Below are 19,928 nucleotides of genomic sequence, written 5' to 3'. Positions count from 1 at the left end.
ATAAGCCTTAGGAACCTTGCAACCCCCCCCCGCCCCCATCCACACAATTGTTGATAGACGAGCAGGAGGAATGAGATGGATTTACTGAAAACTGCAGGATTGCAGCCATCTCTGCCAAGTGGGAATGAGAGTCTTGAAATGTGCCTTGTCGGCCCTTGCCCCTCCCCACACCATCGCTCCCACCACCCCAAACCATGACAGTAGACAGGGGTCCAAGGCTGGGAAAACATCACCAGTGAGGCTGATTGGCGGCCACTCGTTGTGCACCTGCTCGCTCTCCACGAGCGAGATCCTCTCCCACACACACATTTCCCACTTACAAACAATTCTCAGCACAGAATCCAGTCATAACCAGGTATTTCAATTACATGGTATTCCTCCCTACACCTACCATCAAATTTCTTATATCTAGAGGCGAAGGTTGAGTGCAAGGTATTGCAGGTCTCCAAAACTGTTTTGCTAAACTCTTGTTGGCTTTGCAGGTTGAGTTTGTCCTCCATGTCAGACGTACAGCAAGTGTAGAGCTGTGAGCAGACCTTCAGCTGGTCACCTGGGAACAGATCGGACATATTTTACTCTGGGATTTACTCCTACAGATCAGATCAAACTGTAATGGATCTGTGAAGGTAACTGTAATCTCATCTAACAATGATTCTAAAAGTTTAAAAATGTTAAGCACATTAAAGCACAAGATTTGAAAAGCAAGCTGGGGCTGTTGGGAATTTCGCCAGGCTTGCGATCATTTGGGTTATAGCATTTGGCGAGGCCAATAAAAAGAAGTTAGGTTTCAGAGGAACATGCATCGTGTGAGTGGGCCAGAGTTAGAGTGGGAGGTGGGGCTTTAGCTCAAGAGGCTTCGGCAAGAGGAGGCGGAGGCTAAGGTAAGCTTCTGGTAAGTTCCTTTCTTGGACAGTTCGAGCTGTGGAAATGCCAGACAGGATAGTGGAATGCCTGTCATGTGGGATGTATGAAGACAGGGAGAACTCTACACTGCAAAAAAGTGCACACCACGCTTCTTACAGACCATGTTAGGGAACTGAAGCTGAAGCTGGATAAATTCCAGATCATTTGGCGGGGGGCAGGCTGAGGTGTTGATTGACAGGCAATACAGGGAGGGAGGTACACCTATGGTGCAGAAAAAGAGAGGAAAAGAGGAAAGTCAGACAATGCATGGTTGTACCCCTCAATAAAAAGAAATTTGTTTTGGATACTATTGGAGAGGTGGGGAGATAACCTACTAGACGACAGCCACAGTTGTCAGATCTCTGGCACTGAGTCTAGCTCTGTGACCTGGAAGGAAGGAAAAGAAGTGAGATGGTAGTGATAAGGAAATCACTGCTTATGGGAATGGAGTTTCTGAGGACAAGTATGAGATTCCTGGATTGTATGTCACCTCCCAGGTGCAACGGTTAGGGACATCTGCGATCGAGTCCATAGCATTCTTAAGGTGTAGTGTGAGCAACCAGAGATCACAATATGGTCCACATGATACCAATGACATAGGCAGGAAGGGTGGCCAGGTCCTGCAAAATGAGTTCAGGGAGTTAGGTGCTAAGTTAAAGGACAAGCCCTCCAGCATTGTGATCTCAGGACTGCTACACTTGGCTCATGCTGGAGAGGCCACATACAGTTTAACCCGCGGCTAGCGAGATGGTGCAGGAGGGAGGGCTTCAGATTTTTAGATCACTGGGCTCTCACAAAGGTTTGCACCTGAACTGAATTAATATCCTTGCAGGAAGGTTTGTTAGTGCTGCATAACTGGAGTTGCGGATAATGGGAACCAGAGTGCTAGGGCAACGAGCAGAGTGGTTGGGAGGAAAGTTGATGTTCAGCCGACTACAAACTGAAAGGTTTAGCTCAGTAGGACACATTCTGAGTTGCAACTATTTACATGCAGGGAATTTTGCAGGAAAGGCAGATGAGCTTAGGACATGGATTAGCATGTGGAGTTATGATATTGCAAACCCAAGTAAGCTTTTGATCTAGAATGGGACAGGACTGGCAGCTTAGTTTCTGAGGTTCCGTGGTCTTAGAAGTGATGGTGTGTGAGGAATTAAAGGGGAAGGGGTGGCATTACTAGTCAGGGAAAATATCACAGCAGTGCTCAACCAGGACAGACTGGAGAACTTGTGTCAAGAAGCTTTATAGGTAGAACTCAGAAATAAAGGTATGATCAGATTAATGGGGCTCTATTACAGATAACCCAACTGTGGATCGGAGACTGCTGCAAGAAAAGTACAGTTATGATGGAAGGTGATTTTCACTTTCCGCACACTGTCAGACAACTCCTTTACTGTAAAAGGACTGGATGGGATAGAATTTGTCAAAAGTGTTCAGGAAAGTTTCCTTAATCAATTGAAAGAGGCTACAACTAGAGATAGTGCAATACTGCATCTCCTACTGGGAAGCAAGACAGGACAGTGACAAAAATTTGTGTAGGGCACTTTGAACCCTGTGATTATAATTCCATTAGTTTCAAGATAATTATGGAAGAGGATAGGACTCGTCCTCTGGTTGAGGTTCTAAATTAGAGACAAGCCAACTCTGATAGTATCAGAAAGGATATGGCAGATGTGGATTGGGACAGATTGTTTCTGGCAAAGGTTACTCGTTAAGTGGGAAGCCTTCAAAAGTGATATTTTGAGAGTGCAGAGAGTACAGAGTATGTTCCTGTTAGAATAAAAGGAAAGGCAACAGGTATAAGGAACTTGGTTTTCGAGAGATATTGAGAGAAGGAGGAGGTACATAGCAGCCATAGGCAGCGGGGAGGGGGTGGGCAAATGAGGTACTTGAGTTTAAGAAATACAAGAGAACATTTAAGAGAGAAATCAGGAGGGCGAGAAAATAAGGCATGAAGGTACTCTGGCAGACATATTGAAGGAGAAACCCAAGGGCTTCTCCAGGGGAAAAGGATAGCAATGGACAGAATAATACAAAAGATCAGCAGTGTCATCTATGCATGGAGCTGAAAGAGCTTTTGCATCTGTATTTATTCGGGAGACAGACAGGGTCTATAGAACTGAGGCAAAACAACAGATTCAGAATTATAACATGTACATTAAAACAGAGTAAATACGTTGTTTGCATTAAACACCTAGACATCTTAAGCACAAGAGATTCTGCAGATGCTGGAAATTCAGAGCAACAAAAAACTCAAACTTCCGGAGGAACTCAGCGGGTCAGACAGCACTTACAGAGGGCTAAAGAGCCGACTCTGCTGAAAGCTTTCATCAGGACAACCAAAATAACATGCCTAGCATGTTTGCAGAACACAGGCAACAAAAACAGCAGCAAAACAAGCCCCTTCCTCCCTCCCACCCATACAGTGCACAGACAGGCTCCAGCAGACTTGCAGACATCAGACCTTCAACTTCCCCAATGGACTCACAGACCCAGGTTTCGGACATCAGGCCTCAGCTTCCGACTGATCACCAGGCTTCCATATTTGGTATCAACTCCAGGACTCACTAATGTCAACAAATGAAGACCCTGGACCAGGACACTGATCTGCAGTTTTGCCCACTCGCGTACCTTCTGCTTGCACGAAGCTCTGATCTGCTGACGATGTACTGACCTGTAGGGCCAGCAGCCCTCTTCGTTGTTGGTCTGCCGGCCCAACATCTGACCACACATGTCCTACAAACAAATTTGTAAAGAGATCGCAGACTGTTGCAAAAAATATAAGGTTGTTATAGTAGGTAAATTTAACTTTCCACATATTAACTGGGATACCCATACTGTAAAAGGTCTAGGTGGGATAGAGTTTGTCAAATGTGTTCAGAGAAGTGTCCTCCAGAACGTAGAAATCTGAATGAGAGAGCATGTGACACTGGATCTGCTATTTAGGATTGAGACAGGGCAGGTGTCAGAAGTTTGTGTAGAGGAACATTGCATCCAGTGACCACAATACTATAGGTTTCAAAGTAAATATGCAAAGGATAGGTCAGGTCCATGGGTTGATCTTTTAAGTTGGAGAAAGGCCAATTTTGATGGTGTCAGAAATGATTCAGCAAGCACGGATTGTGACAGGCTGTTTTCTGGCAAAGGTTTACTTGGTGAGAGGCTTTTGAAAACAAAATTTTGAGAGCACGAAGTTTGTATGTACCTCTCAGAATAAAAGGTAAAGATAACAAGTGTAGAGAATCTTGGTTTCAAAGAGATATTGAGGGCCTGGTTAAGAGAGAAAAGGAGGTGCATAGCAGGTATAGACAAGCAGGAACAAATGAGGTGATTATGGAGTACAGGAAATGCAAGAGAACACAGAAGAAAGAAATCAGGAAGGCCAAAAAAAGGTATGAAGTTGTTCCAGCAGACAAGGTGAAGGAGAAATCCAAAGGCATTCTACAGTTATGTTAAGAGCAAAAGGATTGCAAGGGACAAAACTGGTCTTCTGGAAGACCAGAATGGCAATGCATGAGTGGAGCCAGAACAGATGGGGGAGATCTCAAATGAAATTTTTGCATCTGTATTAACTCAGGAGATGGACACAGAGTCGAAAGAAGTGAGGCAAAGCAGCATCAACTTTGTGGTCCCTGTACACATTACAGAGAAGGAGGTGTTTGCTACCTTGAGGCAAATCAAGGTGGATAAATCCCCAGGGCCTGATAAGGTGTTCCTTCGGACCCCATGGGAGGCAAGTGCAGAAATTGCCAGGGCCCTCACAGAGATATTCAAATCATCCTTAGTGATGGAGAGTTACCGGAGGATTGGAGGATAGCCAATGCAGTTCCACTTTTTAAAAAAGGCTCTAAACATAAACCACAAAATTATAGGCCGGTGAGTCTGACATCACTTGTAGGAAAGTTATTGGACGGTATTCTGAGGGACTGGATTTATAAGTATTTGGACAGACATGGCCTGATTAAGGACAGTCAGCATGGTTTAATGCATGGTAGGTCACCTCTTACCAATCTTATAGTGATTTTTGAGGAAGTTACCAGGAAAACGGATGAAGTCAAGGCAATGAGTGTTGTCTACATGGACTTTAATAAGGCACTTAAGAAGGTCCCACATGGGAGACTGGTCATAAAGGATCAGTCACTCGGCATTCAGGATGAAGAAGTAAATTGGATTAGACATTATGGGAGTAGCCAGAGAATGGTAGTGGAGGTTTTTCTCTCCCACTTGGAGGCCTATGACTAGTGTGCCACAGGGATCAGTGCTGGGTCCGTTGTTGTTTGTCATCTATATCAACGATCTGGATGATAGTGTAGTTAATTGAATCACCAAATTTGTGGATGACACCATGATTGGGGGTGTACTGGACAGTCAGAAAGGTTATCATACCTTGCAGAGGGATTTGCAGCAGCTGGGAAAAGGCAGATGGAATTTAATGCAGACAAATGTGAGGTTTTGCACTTTGATAAGACCAACCAGAGTGGGTCTTATACGGCGAATGGTAGGGCACTGAGGAGTGTGGTAGAACAAAGGAAAGATGGTGACCCTTCAAACCCTGGGGAGGCAAGTGCAGAAATTGCAGGGACCTAGCAGAGACAACCAAACTGCCCTGGGCCATGGGTGAGGTGCCAGAGGACTGGAGCAAAGCTAATGTTGTTCAGCTGTTCAAAGATAAGCTGGGAAATTATTGGCCAGTGAGTGTGACATCAGTAGTGGGTAAATTATTAGGTATTTTAAGACGTCAGAGATACAAGTATTTCGATAGACAATGCTAGATTAGGGATAGTCAACATGGCTTTGTGCATGGCAGGCCATGTCTTTTTCAAGAATTTTTCGAGGAGGTTACCAAGAAAGTTGATGAATGAAAGGCAGTGGATGTTATTTTTCATGGACTTAAGCAAGGCCTTTAAAAACTCTTGCATGGCGTTCAGGATAAAGTAAATTGGATTCAACATTGGCTTTGTGTGAGAAGCCAGAGTAGTAGTAGATGCTTGCTTGTCTGACTGGAGGCCTGTAGCGAGTGGAATGCAGCAGGGATTGGTGCTGATTTCATCGTTCTTTGTCATTTATATCAATGATTAAGTTCTCCTTAAACATTTCACCTTTCACCCATAAGCTACACCCATTTACCTACATTTGGACCAACATCTCTCTAAGCCTTTCCTATCCATATACCTGTCAAAATGTACCTTCTCAACCACTTCCTCTAAGTGTAGAATGAGGGAGGACAACTTCACTCACCCCACTACTGAACAATTCCTCCAAACTATGTACAGGTCAACCTTCACTAACCCGGCATCATTGGGACCTGAGGAGTGCCGGATTAATGAAAATGCTGAATTACAGAAGGATCACATTAAGCATAATCAGTGCCGGATTATCTAGGAACCAGTTTACAGGTAGTCGGATTAGTGAAGGTCGACCATACTCACTTTCATGGACTCTTCATCTCGTTCTTGATATATTTTTTTTAAGATTTCTTTTTTATTTGCACAGTTTGTCTTTTCTTTTGCACATTGGTTGTTGTCCATCGTTTTTGGGTTCAGTCTTTCATTGATTCTATTGTAGGGCATATTCTCGCATTAAAGCTATATAGCAAATAGTAATTTCAACAGCAACCAATCTTCAGATCTGAAAATAGATTGTAGATTGAATATGGACCATAAGACACGAAAGAATTAGGCCATTCAGCTCATTGAGTCTACTCAGATATTTCACCATGACTGATCCCGGATCCCACGTGTAACCGTGTATCTTACACCAGCCCTCTCCCCATATCCCTTGATGCCCTGACCAATCAGGAATCCATCAACTTCTGCTTTGAATATACAAATGGACTTGGCCTCCACGGCAGTCTGTGGCAGAGCTCTCACCAGATTAACCACTCTTTGGCTAAAAAAAAATCCTCCTTGCCTCTGTTCTGAAAGATAGCCCCTCAATTTTGAGGCTGTGCCCTCTAGTTCTGGATACCCTCACCAGAAGAAACATCTTCTCCACATCCACCTGATCTAGACCTTTCAAAATTTGGTAGATCTCCATGCATTCTTCTAAATTCCAGTGAGTACAGGCACAAAGCTACCAAACACACCTCATATGTTAACATCTTCATTTCCGGAATCATCCTTATGAACCTCCTCTGGATTCTCACCAATGACAATACATCCCTCCTGAGATAAGAGTCTACAGCTCTGCCTTTAATACGATCATTCCAAATAAGCTGATTCCTAAGCTCTGGAACCTGGGCCTAAGCACTCAGATCTGCAGCTGGATCTTCAACTTCCTCACAGACAGGACCCAGGCTGTAAAAATAGGGGAAAAGCTCTCCTCTACAATCACCCTGAGCACCGGTGCCCCACAAGGCTGTGTACTCAGCCCCCTGCTGTACTCACTGTACACTCATGACTGTGTAGCCAAGTTTCCAACAAACTCAATATATAAGTTTGCTGATGACACAACAATTGTAGGCCATATCTCCGGTAGTGATGAGTCTGAGTACAGAGAGGAAATTAAGAACCTGGTGGCATGGTGCGAAGACAATAACCTATCCCTCAACGTCAGCAAGACGAAGGAATTGGTTGTTGACTTCAGAAGGAGTAGCGGACCGCACAACCCGATTTACATCGGTGGTGCGCAAGTGGAACAGGTCAAAAGATTTAAGTTCCTTGGGGTCAATATCACAAATGATCTGACTTGGTCCAACCAAGCAGAGTCCACTGCCAAGAAGGCCCACCAGCGCCTTTACTTCCTGAGAAAACTAAAGAAATTTGGCCTGTCCCCTAAAACCCTCACTAATTTTTATAGATGCACCGTAGAAAGTCTTCTTCTAGGGTGCATCACAACCTGGTATGGAAGTTGTCCTGTCCAAGACCGGAAGAAGCTGCAGAAGATCGTGAACATGGCGCAGCACATCACACAAACCAATCTTCTGTCCGTGGACTCACTTTACACCGCACGCTGTCAGAGCAGTGCTGCCAGGATAATCAAGGACACGACCCACCCAGCCAACACACTTCTCGTCCCTCTTCCCTCCAGGAGAAGGCTCAGAAGCTTGAAGACTCGTACGGCCAGATTTGGGAACAGCTTCTTTCCAACTGTGATAAAACTGCTGAACGGATCCTGACCTGGATCTGGGCCGTACCCTCCAAATATCCGGACCTGCCTCTCGGTTTTTTTTGCACTACCTTACTTCCCATTTTTCTATTTTCTATTTATGATTTATAATTTAAATTTTTAATATTCACTAATTTTAACTATTTCTAATATCTTTAATATTTGTAATCCAGGGAGTGGGAAGTGCAGAATCAAATATCGCTGTGATGATTGTACGTTCTAGTACCAATTGTTTGGCGACAATAAAGTATACAACTGTTGACAGTACTCCAAGTGCAGCCTGACCAGTGTCTTATAAGCTTCAACCAAGCATCTACACTCTGTCCGCCGGAAGAAGCGGGATCTCGCAGTGGCCACCCATTTTAATTGCACTTCCCATTCCGATATGTCAATCTATGGCCTGCTCTACTGTTGCGATGAGGCCACACTCAGGTTGGAGGAACAACAGTTTATATTCCTTCTGGGTAGTCTCCAAACTGATGGCATGAACTTCTCGAACTTCTGGTAATGCCACTCCCCCCGCTCCCGTCACCATTCCCCATCTCCTTTTCTGCTCTCTCCTCATTTCCTTGCCTACCCATCAGCTCCCTTTGGTGCACCTTCCCCTTTTTCTTTGCTCCATGGCCTTCTGTCCTCTCCTATCAGACTCCCCGCTTCTCCAACCATGCATCTCTTTCACCAATCAACTTCTCAGCTCTTTATTTCATCCCTCCCCTCCTGGTTTCACCTATCACCTTGTGCTTCTCTCAACCCTCCCCCGACCTTTTACATCTAGTCCTCATCTCCAGTCCTGCTGAAGGGTCTTGCCGACTATACTTTTTTTCATAGATGCTGCCCAGCCTGCTGAGTTCCTTTTTTATGTGTAGCCTCATCTCCTTCTTTTTATCTTCCATTCCCCTTGAAATAAATGCCAACATTGCACTTGTCTTATTTACCACCCACTCAACCTGTGAATTACCTTTTGGGAATCTTGCACGAGGACTCCTAAGTCCCTTTGCACCTCTGATGTTTGAATTTTCTCCCCATTTAGATAATAGTCTGCATCATTGTTCCTTTTACCAAAACGCACTACCTACCCCTCCACCTACCTTCGTATCATCCACAAACTTTGCCACAAAGTCATCAATTCCATTATCCAAATCACTGATAAACAATATGAAAAGTAGTAGTCTCAATACTGACCCCTGAGGAACACCACTAGTCACTGGCAGCCAACCAGAAAAGGGCTCCCTTTATTCCCACTCGCTGCCTCCTGCCTGTCAGCCATTCCTTTATCCATGCCAGTATCTTTTCTGTCACACCATAGGATTTTATCTAGTGAAGTAGACACGAGTTGCACCTTATCAAACACCTTCTGAAAATCTAGGTAAATGACATCCACTGCCTCTCCTTTGCCCACCCTGCTTATTACTTTCTCGAAGAACTCTTTAACAGATTTGCCACGTAAGATTTCCCTTTACAGAAACCATGATGCCTATGACTTATTGTATCATTAGTCTCCAAGTACCCCGAAACCCCAACCGTAATAATGGACTCCAACACTTTCCCAACCACTGAGGTTAGGCTAACTGGCATATAACATCCTCTCTTTTGTCTTCCACCTTTCTTAAAGAGGGGAGTGACATTTGCAATCTTCCAATCATCCGGGACCTTGCCAGAATGAAGTGATTCTTGAAAGATCATGACCAATGCATTCATTATTTCTTCAGCAACCTCTCTCAGGACTCTGAGATGTAGTCCATCTGGTCCAGGTGACTTGTCCACCTTAAGACCTTAGTTTGCCTGGCACTTTTTTTCCTTTAAAATAGCAATGGCACCCACTCCTGCTCCCTGACACTCACTGACCTCTGGCATACACAGCTAGTGTCTTCCACAGTAAAGACTGAAACAAAGTACTTATTAAGTTCATCTGTCATTTCTTTGTCCCCCATTACTACATTACCAGCATCATTTTCCAGTGGCCCAATATCAACTCTCACCTCCCTTTTATTCTATATATAACTGAAAAATGGTTTAGTATGCTGCTTTATATTATCGCTTAGTTTGTCCTCATATTTCATCTTTTCCCTATAGCTCTTTTAGTTGCCTTCTGTTGGATTTTAAAAGCTTCCCAATCATCCAACTTCCCACTCACTTTCACTCCCTTATATGCCCTTTCCTTAGCTTTTATACAGACATTAACTTCCTTTGTCAGCCACAGTTGTCTAGTCCTGCCATCTGAGAACAACTTCTGTGTGACATATCTATTCTGTGCCTTGTGAACTATTCGCAGAAACTTCAGCCACCTCTGTACTGTCATCATCACAGTGGTACGAGAGAAGAGTTGGCCAAAGTAAATTGGAAGGAGTTGCTGGAAGGAAAGACAGCAGAGCAGTAATGGCGTGAGTTTCTAGGAAGAATGAGGAAGGTGCAGGATAGATGCACTCCAAAAGAAAAGAAATACTCAAATGGCAAAATAGTACAACCAGAGCTGACAAAAGAAGGCAAAGCTAATCTAAAAGCAAAGGAGAGGGCATACACAAAGCAAAATTACTGGAAATACAGAGGTTTGGGAAGCTTTTAAAACCCTACGGAGAACAACTGAAAGAATCATTAGGAGGGAAGAGATGAAATATGAAAGAAGGCAAGCTAGCAAACAATATCACAATATCAAAGTGTATAGTAAAACTTTTCCAAGTATGTAAAAAATAAAAGAGATGAGAGAGGTTATAGGACCACAAGAAAATGAGGCTGGAGAAATAATAACGGGGAACAAAGATGGCAGGTGAACTAAATGAGTATTTTGCATCAGACTTCACTGTGGAAGACACATTCAGTGTGCCAGAGGTTGAAGGGTGTGAGGGAAGAGAAGTTACAAGACAGAAGGTGCTCAAAAAGCTTAAAGACCTAAGGATCTGTAAGTCACCTGGACGAGATAAACTGCATTCTAGGGTTCTGAAAGAGATGGCGGTAGAGATTGGGGAAGCACTGGTAATGGACTCTGGCATGGTGCCAGAGGACTGGAAAATTGCAAATGTCACTCCACTCTTTAAAAAAGGAGGAAGGCAGCAGAAAGGAAATTATAGACCAGTTAGACTAACCACAGTGGTTGGGAAGATGTTAGAATCAATTGTTAAGGATGAGGTTATGGAGTACTTGGTGACACATGACAAGATAGGACAAAGCCAGCATGGTTTCCTTAAGGGAACATTTTGCCTGACAAACCTGTTGGAATTCGTTGAGGAGATTACAAATAGAATAGATAAAGGGGATGCAATGGATGTTATATATTTGGACTTCCAGAAGGCCTTTGACAAGGTGCCACACATGAGGCTGCTTACCAAGTTAAGAGCTCAAGGTACTACAGCAAAGTTAGATCATTAACTGATTGGTAGGAGGCAGCGAGTGGGAACAATAGAATCCCTTTCTGGTTGTCTATCAATGACTAGTAGTGTTCCGCAGAGGTCGGTGTTGGCAAGTTTTCAGACAATACGAAGATTGGTGGAGGGGCAGGTAGTGTTGGGGAAATAGGTAGGCCACAGAACGACTTAAGACAGATCAGGAGAATGTGCAACAAAGTGACAAATGAAATGCAATGTTGGAAAATGCATGGTCATGCACTTCCGTAGAAGAAATAAACAGGCAGACTTTTCTAAATGGGGAGAAAATCCAAGAATCTGTGATGCAAGGGGACATGGGAGACCTTGTGCAGAACAACCTAAAGATTAACTTGCAGGAAGAGTCAATGGTGAGGAAGGCAAATGCAATGTTAGCATTCATTTCCAGAATACAAGAGCAGGGATGTGATGCTGAGGTTTTATAAGGCATTGGTGAGGCCTCAATTTGAGTATTGTGAACAGTTTTGGGCCCCTCATCTTAGAAAAGATGTGCTGGCATTGGAGAGGGTCTAGAGGAGGTTCACAAGGATGATTCCAGGAATGAAAGGGTTATCATACAAGGAACATTTTAATGGCTCTGGGTCTGTATTCACCAGAACTTAGAAGGATGAGGGGAGATTTCATTGAAACCTTTCGGATGTTGAAAGGTCTAGACATGGTATATGTGGAAAGGATGTTTCTCATCGTGGGGGGGCGGGGGAGTCTAGGACAAGAGGGCACAGCCTCAGGATAGAGGGCTGTCCATTTAAAACAGAGATGCTAAGAAATTTCTTTAGCCAGTGGGCAGTGAATTTGTGAATTTTATTATCACAGGTAGCTGTGGAGGCCAGGTCGTTAGCTGTATTTAAGGCAGAGCTTGATAGGTTTTCATTTGCACATAGCTCCAAAGGTAATGGGGAGAAGGTAGGGAGTGGGGCTGAGTAGGGGGAAAAAAGGATCAGCCATGATTGAATGGCGGAGCAGACTCGATGGGCCAAATGGCCTAATTCTGCCCCCATGTCTTATGGTCTTATTTAAGAAAAAATGTGCTGCCATCGGCAAGGGTGCAGGGGAGTTTCACGAAAATGATTGTGTTATTGAAAGGCCTATCAAATGGGGAGCATTTGATAGCTCCGGGCCTTTTCTTGCTGGAACTTAGAAGAATGAGGATGGACCTTATTGAAACCTATCCTATGGTGAAAGGCCTTGATAGAATGGATGTGGAGAAGATATTTCCTATGGTGGGGGTGTATAGGATCAGAGGCCAGTTTGTTGGGTGTACTTAAGGCAGAGCTTGATAGGTTCTTGACCGGACATGGCCTCAAAGGTTATGGGGAGAAGGCCGGGTGGGGCTGAGTAGGGGGAAAAAAAGGATCAGCCATGACTGAATGGCGGAACAGACTCGATGGGCCAAATAGCCTAATTCTGCTCGTGTCTTGTTTATCCCTGCCAGTATCCCCCTCCAATACATCTGGGGAAGCTCCCCTCTGATGCCTCTGTAATTCCCTTTATTCCACTCCAATACTAATACATCTGAATTGTGCTTCTTCCTCTCAAATTGCAGTATACTTGAATCATATTATAATCACTGCCTCCTAAGGGTTGCTTTACGTTAAGCTGACTAGCAAGATCTGTGTTATTACATAACACCCAATCTAAAATAGCCTTTCCCCAAGTAGGCTCGAGCAAAGCGGCTCTAAAATGTCATCTCGTAGGCATTCAACAAATTCCCTTTCTTGCCATACAACACCAACCTGATTTTCCCAGTCCCTGTGCATTGCAATTGTGACATTACCCTTATTACAAGCCCTTTCCAGCACCCTTTGCTATCTCAAGCCTACATCTTGGCAACTATTTGGAGGTCTATATACGATTCCTGTAAAGTTTTTTTCACCCCTTGCAGTTTCTTAACTCCACCCAGAAAGATTCAACATTTTCTTACCATATGTCACCTCTAATTTAAAATGATCCTCCTGGAGCTGCATTTTAGAGTAAATTGCAGACCAGGCAATACCCAATTGACTGATAGATGTCTGCATGTGCATGAATGCAATCAACATCCCATTGCATGAATACAACTCAAAGAGACCACAGTAATTAACTCATTTTGGGTACGTTGGCAAGAAGACCAAGAATTTGGAAAATTACGAGGAACTTAAATGAAGTATTATGAGGTATTGAGTCCTGATCGGACTTACGGTAGAGCTCATGGAGTGAAGTCGTGTTCTTGACTCACTCCATTACCTCTGAGTTTTTTTCCTATGATCAGCTACATTTAAGCTAACCATTAAGGCACCGACTTTTATAATACTTTGAAACAAATTGTGTTTTTTGATATTCGGATGTTTTTAAGGTCTGCTGTGTCTAAGAATGGGAAAAACGGGAAAGACGGCAAACCTCCAGTTAGACGGAAAGGTACCGATCTTCCTCCGACTGAACCACCGTTAAACTTTGAAAGCTATATCGGATCTAATTCAAACGGAAATTTCAACCTCTATAACGGAGCTGATTTGTGCGGAAATTTCAACTAATCTCCAGAAGATTGCCGATGCAATCGATAAAATGCAAACATCTATCACGGAATATCAGTCTGCTATATTTAATCTTCAAAAATCCATGCAACAAAATGAACTCAAGATGGGGAAAATTGAAGAAACAATTACTGTAATGAAGAAAAAACTTGACTTTCTGACTTTTAAAAACTCTGACTTAGAATGCAGAATGCGACGACAGAATATTCAAATTATTGGTATTCGTGAAGCTGCTGAATCTGAGAACCCTATAAAGTTTTTTTCTCAACTTTTAAAAGATGCATTTCCTACCGTATTTCCTGACCAACCACCATTATTGGATCGGGCTCACAGAGTCCCATCATATTCATCTAAGACAGATAAACCTCGGCATGTCATTTTACGATTTCATTACTATCAAGACAAGGAGAAATTGCTTCGATTCACTCGACCTAAAGGTTACATTGATTTTTTGGATCTTCATTTTCGGTTCCTGGAAGACTTCAGCAAACAGATTCGGGATCAATGTATTCGTTACAGATCTGTGATGTCGGAACTCTACAAGATGGATCTAAAACCAGTGCTGCTTTACCCTGCGCGTTTAAAGATTCGCACGCTTGATGGGGCTCCCCGTTTTTTTGATTCTCCATCGGATGCCCAGAGTTACCTGGATCAATTTTCACCTTCAACATCTTAATCGCAATTTTTAATTATCTCCGTTTGATCGGAGGCTGTTAATCTGTTGGGTTTAATTTTTTTTCGCTTTATACGACGGCAGAAAGGTATATTTTCGGTTTAATTAACATGGTTGCCAAACTTTTTTTTCAAATGTGTCATTCCTTTCTTTTTCCCTGGGGATTCTGGGTGGCTATTCCCTCAGCATCATTTTAAGTATTTCCTTTGAGGCCTTAAACTTTGTAGTTTTCAAATGTACTTTTTGTAGTTTTTCCTAACTAGTCTATGTTAATTATCTCGTTTCTTTTTTTTTGTTTAATTATAGGGTCTGTTGTTCGTTACAGTTTTTTTTATATTTACTGGCTTTTCTTTGTATTATATCGTGTTTGTCTTAATCGGTCTACTTTTTTTTTCATTCCTTTACTGTTTTATAACTTGAGCTGATCTTTTTATACTTACACTTTTTTTTAGTGAGCGTCTATCGGAAGTCACGTGGGTAGTTCTAGTGCTTGCTTCTTTCTGGCTGGTCTGTTTTAGATTTAGCTTTGGGGTCATGGGGTGGGGGGTGGTGGGAGGGGCTTCATTTTTTAGTTTTTTTCTTCTTGGGCTACTTACATTACCGAAGCATTGGTTGCGTTCTCCTTCCCGTTATCTCTTGTTTGTTCTGTTCCCTTTCTGGGTTCATGGGTCGAACCAATTGTCAATACTTTTTTTTGCGGGTTGACTTTAGGGTTTATGGAGTCTACTATTAATTTTGTCTCTTGGAATACTAATGGTCTTAATCATCCAATTAAAAGGAAAAAAGTTTTTAAAGTATTCCAGAGACTTAAAGCACGTTTTATTCTGACAAGAGACCCATGTGCGGAGGGGGGACAGACTACGTTTTTTTAAACGTTGGAAAGATCAACACTTCCATTCGAACTCTAATGCTAAGATTCGAGGTGTCTCTAGACCCCTCAGTTACTTTTGTACAACATGATATTATTTCTGATCCGAATGGTAGATTTCTATTGGTTAGTGGTCTACTCTTTAATAAAAAGGTAGTTTTGGTTAACATTTATGCTCTCAACATGGACTGTCAGGAATTTTATAAATCACTATTTAATCTGTTCCCGAATTTGAATGAGTTTTCACTAATCTGGGGCGGAGATCTTAATCTGCATTGGCGCTGCTTCCTGCACGCATGCAGAACTCGTTGACTGCATTGGCGCTGCTTCCTGCACGCATGCAGAACTCGTTGACTTTATTAACTTTGCCTCCAACTTTCACCCTGCCCTCAAGTTTACCTGGTCCATTTCCGACACCTCCCTCCCCTTTCTAGATCTTTCTGTCTCTGTCTCTGGAGACAGCTTATCCACTGATGTCTACTATAAGCCTACTGACTCTCACAGCTATCTGGACTATTCCTCTTCTCACCCTGTCTCTTGCAAAAACGCCATCCCCTTCTCCGCCGCATCTGCTCTCAGGATGAGGCTTTTCATTCTAGGACGAGGGAAATGTCTTCCTTTTTTAAAGGGGCTTCCCTTCCTCCACTATCAACTCTGCTCTTAAACGCATCTCCCCCGTTTCACGTACATCTGCTCTCACTCCATCCTCCCGCCACCCCACTAGGAATAGGGTTCCCCTGGTCCTCACCTACCACCCCACCAGCCTCTGGGTGCAACTTATTATTCTCCGTAACTTCCGCCACCTCCAACGGGATCCCACCACTAAGCACATCTTTCCCTCCCCCCACTCTCTCTGCATTCCGCAGGGATCGCTCCCTACACAACTCCCTTGTCCATTCGTCCCCCCCATCCCTCCCCACTGATCTCCCTCCTGGCACTTATCCGTGTAAGCGCAACAAATGCTACACATGCCCTTACACTTCCTCCCTTACCACTATTCAGGGCCCCAAACAGTCCTTCCAGGTGAGGCAACACTTCACCTGTGAGTCGACTGGGGTGATATACTGCATCCGGTGCTCCCGATGTGGCCTTTTATATATTGGCGAGACCCGACGCAGACTGGGAGACCGCTTTGCTGAATATCTACGCTCTGTCCACCAGAGAATGCAGGATCTCCCAGTGGCCACACATTTTAATTCCACATCCCATTCCCATTCTGACATGTCTATCCACGGCCTCCTCTACTGTAAAGATGAAGTCACACTCAGGTTGGAGGAACAACACCTTATATTCCGTCTGGGTAGCCTCCAACCTGATGGCATGAACATTGACTTCTCTAACTTCCGCTAAGGCCCCACCTCCCCCTCGTACCCCATCTGTTACTCATTTTTATACACACATTCTTTCTCTCACTCTCCTTTTTCTCCCTCTGTCCCTCTGAATATACCTCTTGCCCATCCTCTGGTTCCCCCCCCCCACCCCTTGTCTTTCTTCCCGGACCTCCTGTCCCATGATCCTCTCGTATCCCCTTTTGCCTATCACCTGTCCAGCTCTTGGCTCTATCCCTCTCCCTCCTGTCTTCTCCTATCATTTTGGATCTCCCCCTCCCCCTCCAACTTTCAAATCCCTTACTCACTCTTCCTTCAGTTAGTCCTGACGAAGGGTCTCGGCCTGAAACGTCGACTGCACCTCTTCCTACAGATGCTGCTTGGCCTGCTGCGTTCACCAGCAACTTTGATGTGTGTTGCGGAGGTCTTAATACTTGTTTATCTCCAACTTTGGACCATTCGGTTCCTTTACGGACCTTACGTAATAAATCTGCAACTTTGATTAACTCATTCCTCTCTGATTCCGGGTCAACAGACATTTTGCGTTTTTTGCATCCTCAGGAAAAAGATTTTTCTTTTTTTTCCACATGTTCACCATTCCTATTCAAGAATTGATTATTTTTTTATTGACTCTCGTCTTATTTCTTCAGTGGTTAAGTGTGAATATGACTCTATAACCATTTCGGATCATGCTCCACTTAAGATTTCTATTAAAATACTGGCCAATACACAAAATAATAGACAATGGCGTTTTAATTCGCTGTTACTTCAGGACTCGGCTTTTGTTAACTTTATGAATGAACAGATTGATCTCTTTTTTACAATCAACTATACAGAAGTTAAATCCCCAGGGCCAGATGGTCTGCATCCCAGGGTGCTTAAGGAAGTAGCCCAAGAAATAGTGGATGCATTAGTGATAATTTTTCAAAACTCATTAGATTCTGGACTAGTTCCTGAGGATTGGAGGGTGGCTAATGTAACTCCACTTTTTAAAAAAGGAGGGAGAGAGAAACCGGGGAATTATAGACCGGTTAGCCTAACGTCGGTGGTGGGGGAAATTGCTGGAGTCAGTTATCAAGGATGTGATAACAGCACATTTGGAAAGCGGTGAAATGATCGGACAAAGTCAGCATGGATTTGTGAAAGGAAAATCATGTCTGACGAATCTCATAGAATTTTTTGAGGATGTAACTAGTAGAGTGGATAGGGGAGAACCAGTGGATGTGGTATATTTGGATTTTCAGAAGGCTTTTGACAAGGTCCCACACAGGAGATTAGTGTGCAAACTTAAAGCACACGGTATTGGGGGTAAGGTATTGGTGTGGGTGGAGAGTTGGTTAGCAGACAGGAAGCAAAGAGTGGGAATAAATGAGACCTTTTCAGAATGGCAGGCGACAAGTGGGGTACCGCAAGGCTCAGTGCTGGGACCCCAGTTGTTTACAATATATATTAATGACTTGGATGAGGGAATTAAATGCAGCATCTCCAAGTTTGCAGATGACACGAAGCTGGGTGGCAGTGTTAGCTGTGAGGAGGATGCTAAGAGGATGCAGGGTGACTTGGATAGGTTGGGTGAGTGGGCAAATTCATGGCAGATGCAATTTAATGTGGATAAATGTGAAGTTATCCACTTTGGTGGCAATAATAGGAAAACAGATTATTATCTGAATGGTGGCCGATTAGGAAAAGGGGAGGTGCAACGAGACCTGGGTGTCATTATACACCAGTCATTGAAAGTGGGCATGCAGGTACAGCAGGCGGTGAAAAAGACGAATGGTATGCTGGCATTTATAGCGAGAGGATTCGAGTACAGGAGCAGGGAGGTACTACTGCAGTTGTACAAGGCCTTGGTGAGACCACACCTGGAGTATTGTGTGCAGTTTTGGTCCCCTAATCTGAGGAAAGACATCCTTGCCATAGAGGGAGTACAAAGAAGGTTCACCAGATTGATTCCTGGGATGGCATGACTTTCATATGAAGAAAGACTGGATGAACTGGGCTTGTACTCGTTGGAATTTAGAAGATTGAGGGGGGATCTGATTGAAACGTATAAGATCCTAAAGGGATTGGACAGGCTAGATGCAGGAAGATTATTCCCGATGTTGGGGAAGTCCAGAACGAGGGGTCACAGTTTGAGGATAGAGGGGAAGCCTTTTAGGACCAAGATTAGGAAAAATTTCTTCACACAGAGAGTGGTGAATCTGTGGAATTCTCTGCCACAGGAAACAGTTGAGGCCAGTTCATAGGCTATAAGAGGGAGTTAGATATGGCCCTTGTGGCTACGGGGGTCAGGGGGTATGGAGGGAAGGCTGGGGCGGGGTTCTGAGTTGGATGATCAGCCATGATCATAATAAATGGCAGTGCAGGCTCGAATGGCCTACTCCTGCACCTATTTTCTATGTTTATATGTTTCTATATTTCTATGAACATCCTTTGGGATACTTTTAAAGCTTATATTCATGGTCAGATCATCTCGTACTCTGCTGCTTTGAGGAAGAAGCTGAAGCAAGAGAAGCTGGTAATTGTGGACAAGATTAAGGAAATTAAGAAGTATGCTACAGCTCCCTCTGAGAAGTTGTATAAACAAAGAACTGAACTTCAAATGGAACACAGTTTATTACTTTCGTCCTCAATTGTAAATCAATTAAAGAAAACAAGAAGTGAATTTTATGTACATAGTGACAAAGTTGGTAAACTGTTGGCTAATCAGTTGAAGACTAGTTATACTAAATTTCAAATTAATCAGATTTATAATCAAAATGATCAACTGATATTTGATCATGCTGAGATTAATCAATCCTTTTTTGATTTTTATTCCTCCTTATATCAATCAGAGTCTTTATGAGACTCTAAATATATGAATGACTTTTTAGATAACCTAGATTTCTCTAACATCTCACAGGATATATCTTCTATGCTAGATACTTCCATTACCACTGATGAGATTAAGAATGTTATTTTTTCTATGAACCCAGGGAAAGCTCCTGGCCCTGATGGGTTTACCACAGAATTTTATAAATTTTTTGCACCTTCATTAATCCCTTGGTTATTTAGGGTTCTGGAGGCTTCATTAAAACTTGGTAAACTTCCGAATCCTCCTATAGAGCGTCAATTTCTTTAATATTAAAGAAAGATAAAGATCCTGCTCAATGTGCATCTTATCGA

At 43.3% G+C, this 19,928-nt stretch overlaps 1 protein-coding gene across 4 annotated transcripts in view; it reads right to left on the bottom strand.

Annotated features, from left to right (window-relative positions):
- Nucleotides 1–19,928, bottom strand: part of gpc4 (glypican 4) — a 183,150-nt gene that overhangs the window by 141,817 nt on the left and 21,405 nt on the right. The window contains exons 2-3 of one of the 4 annotated variants that reach the window (XM_072271108.1): nucleotides 3,532–3,636; nucleotides 392–550 (exon numbers count right to left, since the gene is read on the bottom strand). The exons of 1 other annotated variant lie outside the window; for it this stretch is intronic. In XM_072271108.1, coding sequence (XP_072127209.1) covers nucleotides 392–550; nucleotides 3,532–3,636 — 264 coding nt within the window. Of the gene's footprint in view, nucleotides 1–391; nucleotides 551–3,531; nucleotides 3,637–6,329; nucleotides 6,351–19,928 lie in introns of those variants that run through there. 2 more of the 4 variants (XM_072271111.1, XM_072271109.1) reach the window with 2 other exon arrangements.

The sequence above is a fragment of the Mobula birostris genome, chromosome 10 (assembly GCF_030028105.1).
Source record: "Mobula birostris isolate sMobBir1 chromosome 10, sMobBir1.hap1, whole genome shotgun sequence".
NCBI classification, from domain to species: domain Eukaryota; kingdom Metazoa; phylum Chordata; class Chondrichthyes; order Myliobatiformes; family Myliobatidae; genus Mobula; species Mobula birostris.
The sequence above is the reverse complement of the archived record's forward strand: the minus strand, read 5'-3'. Positions and strand labels throughout refer to the sequence as shown.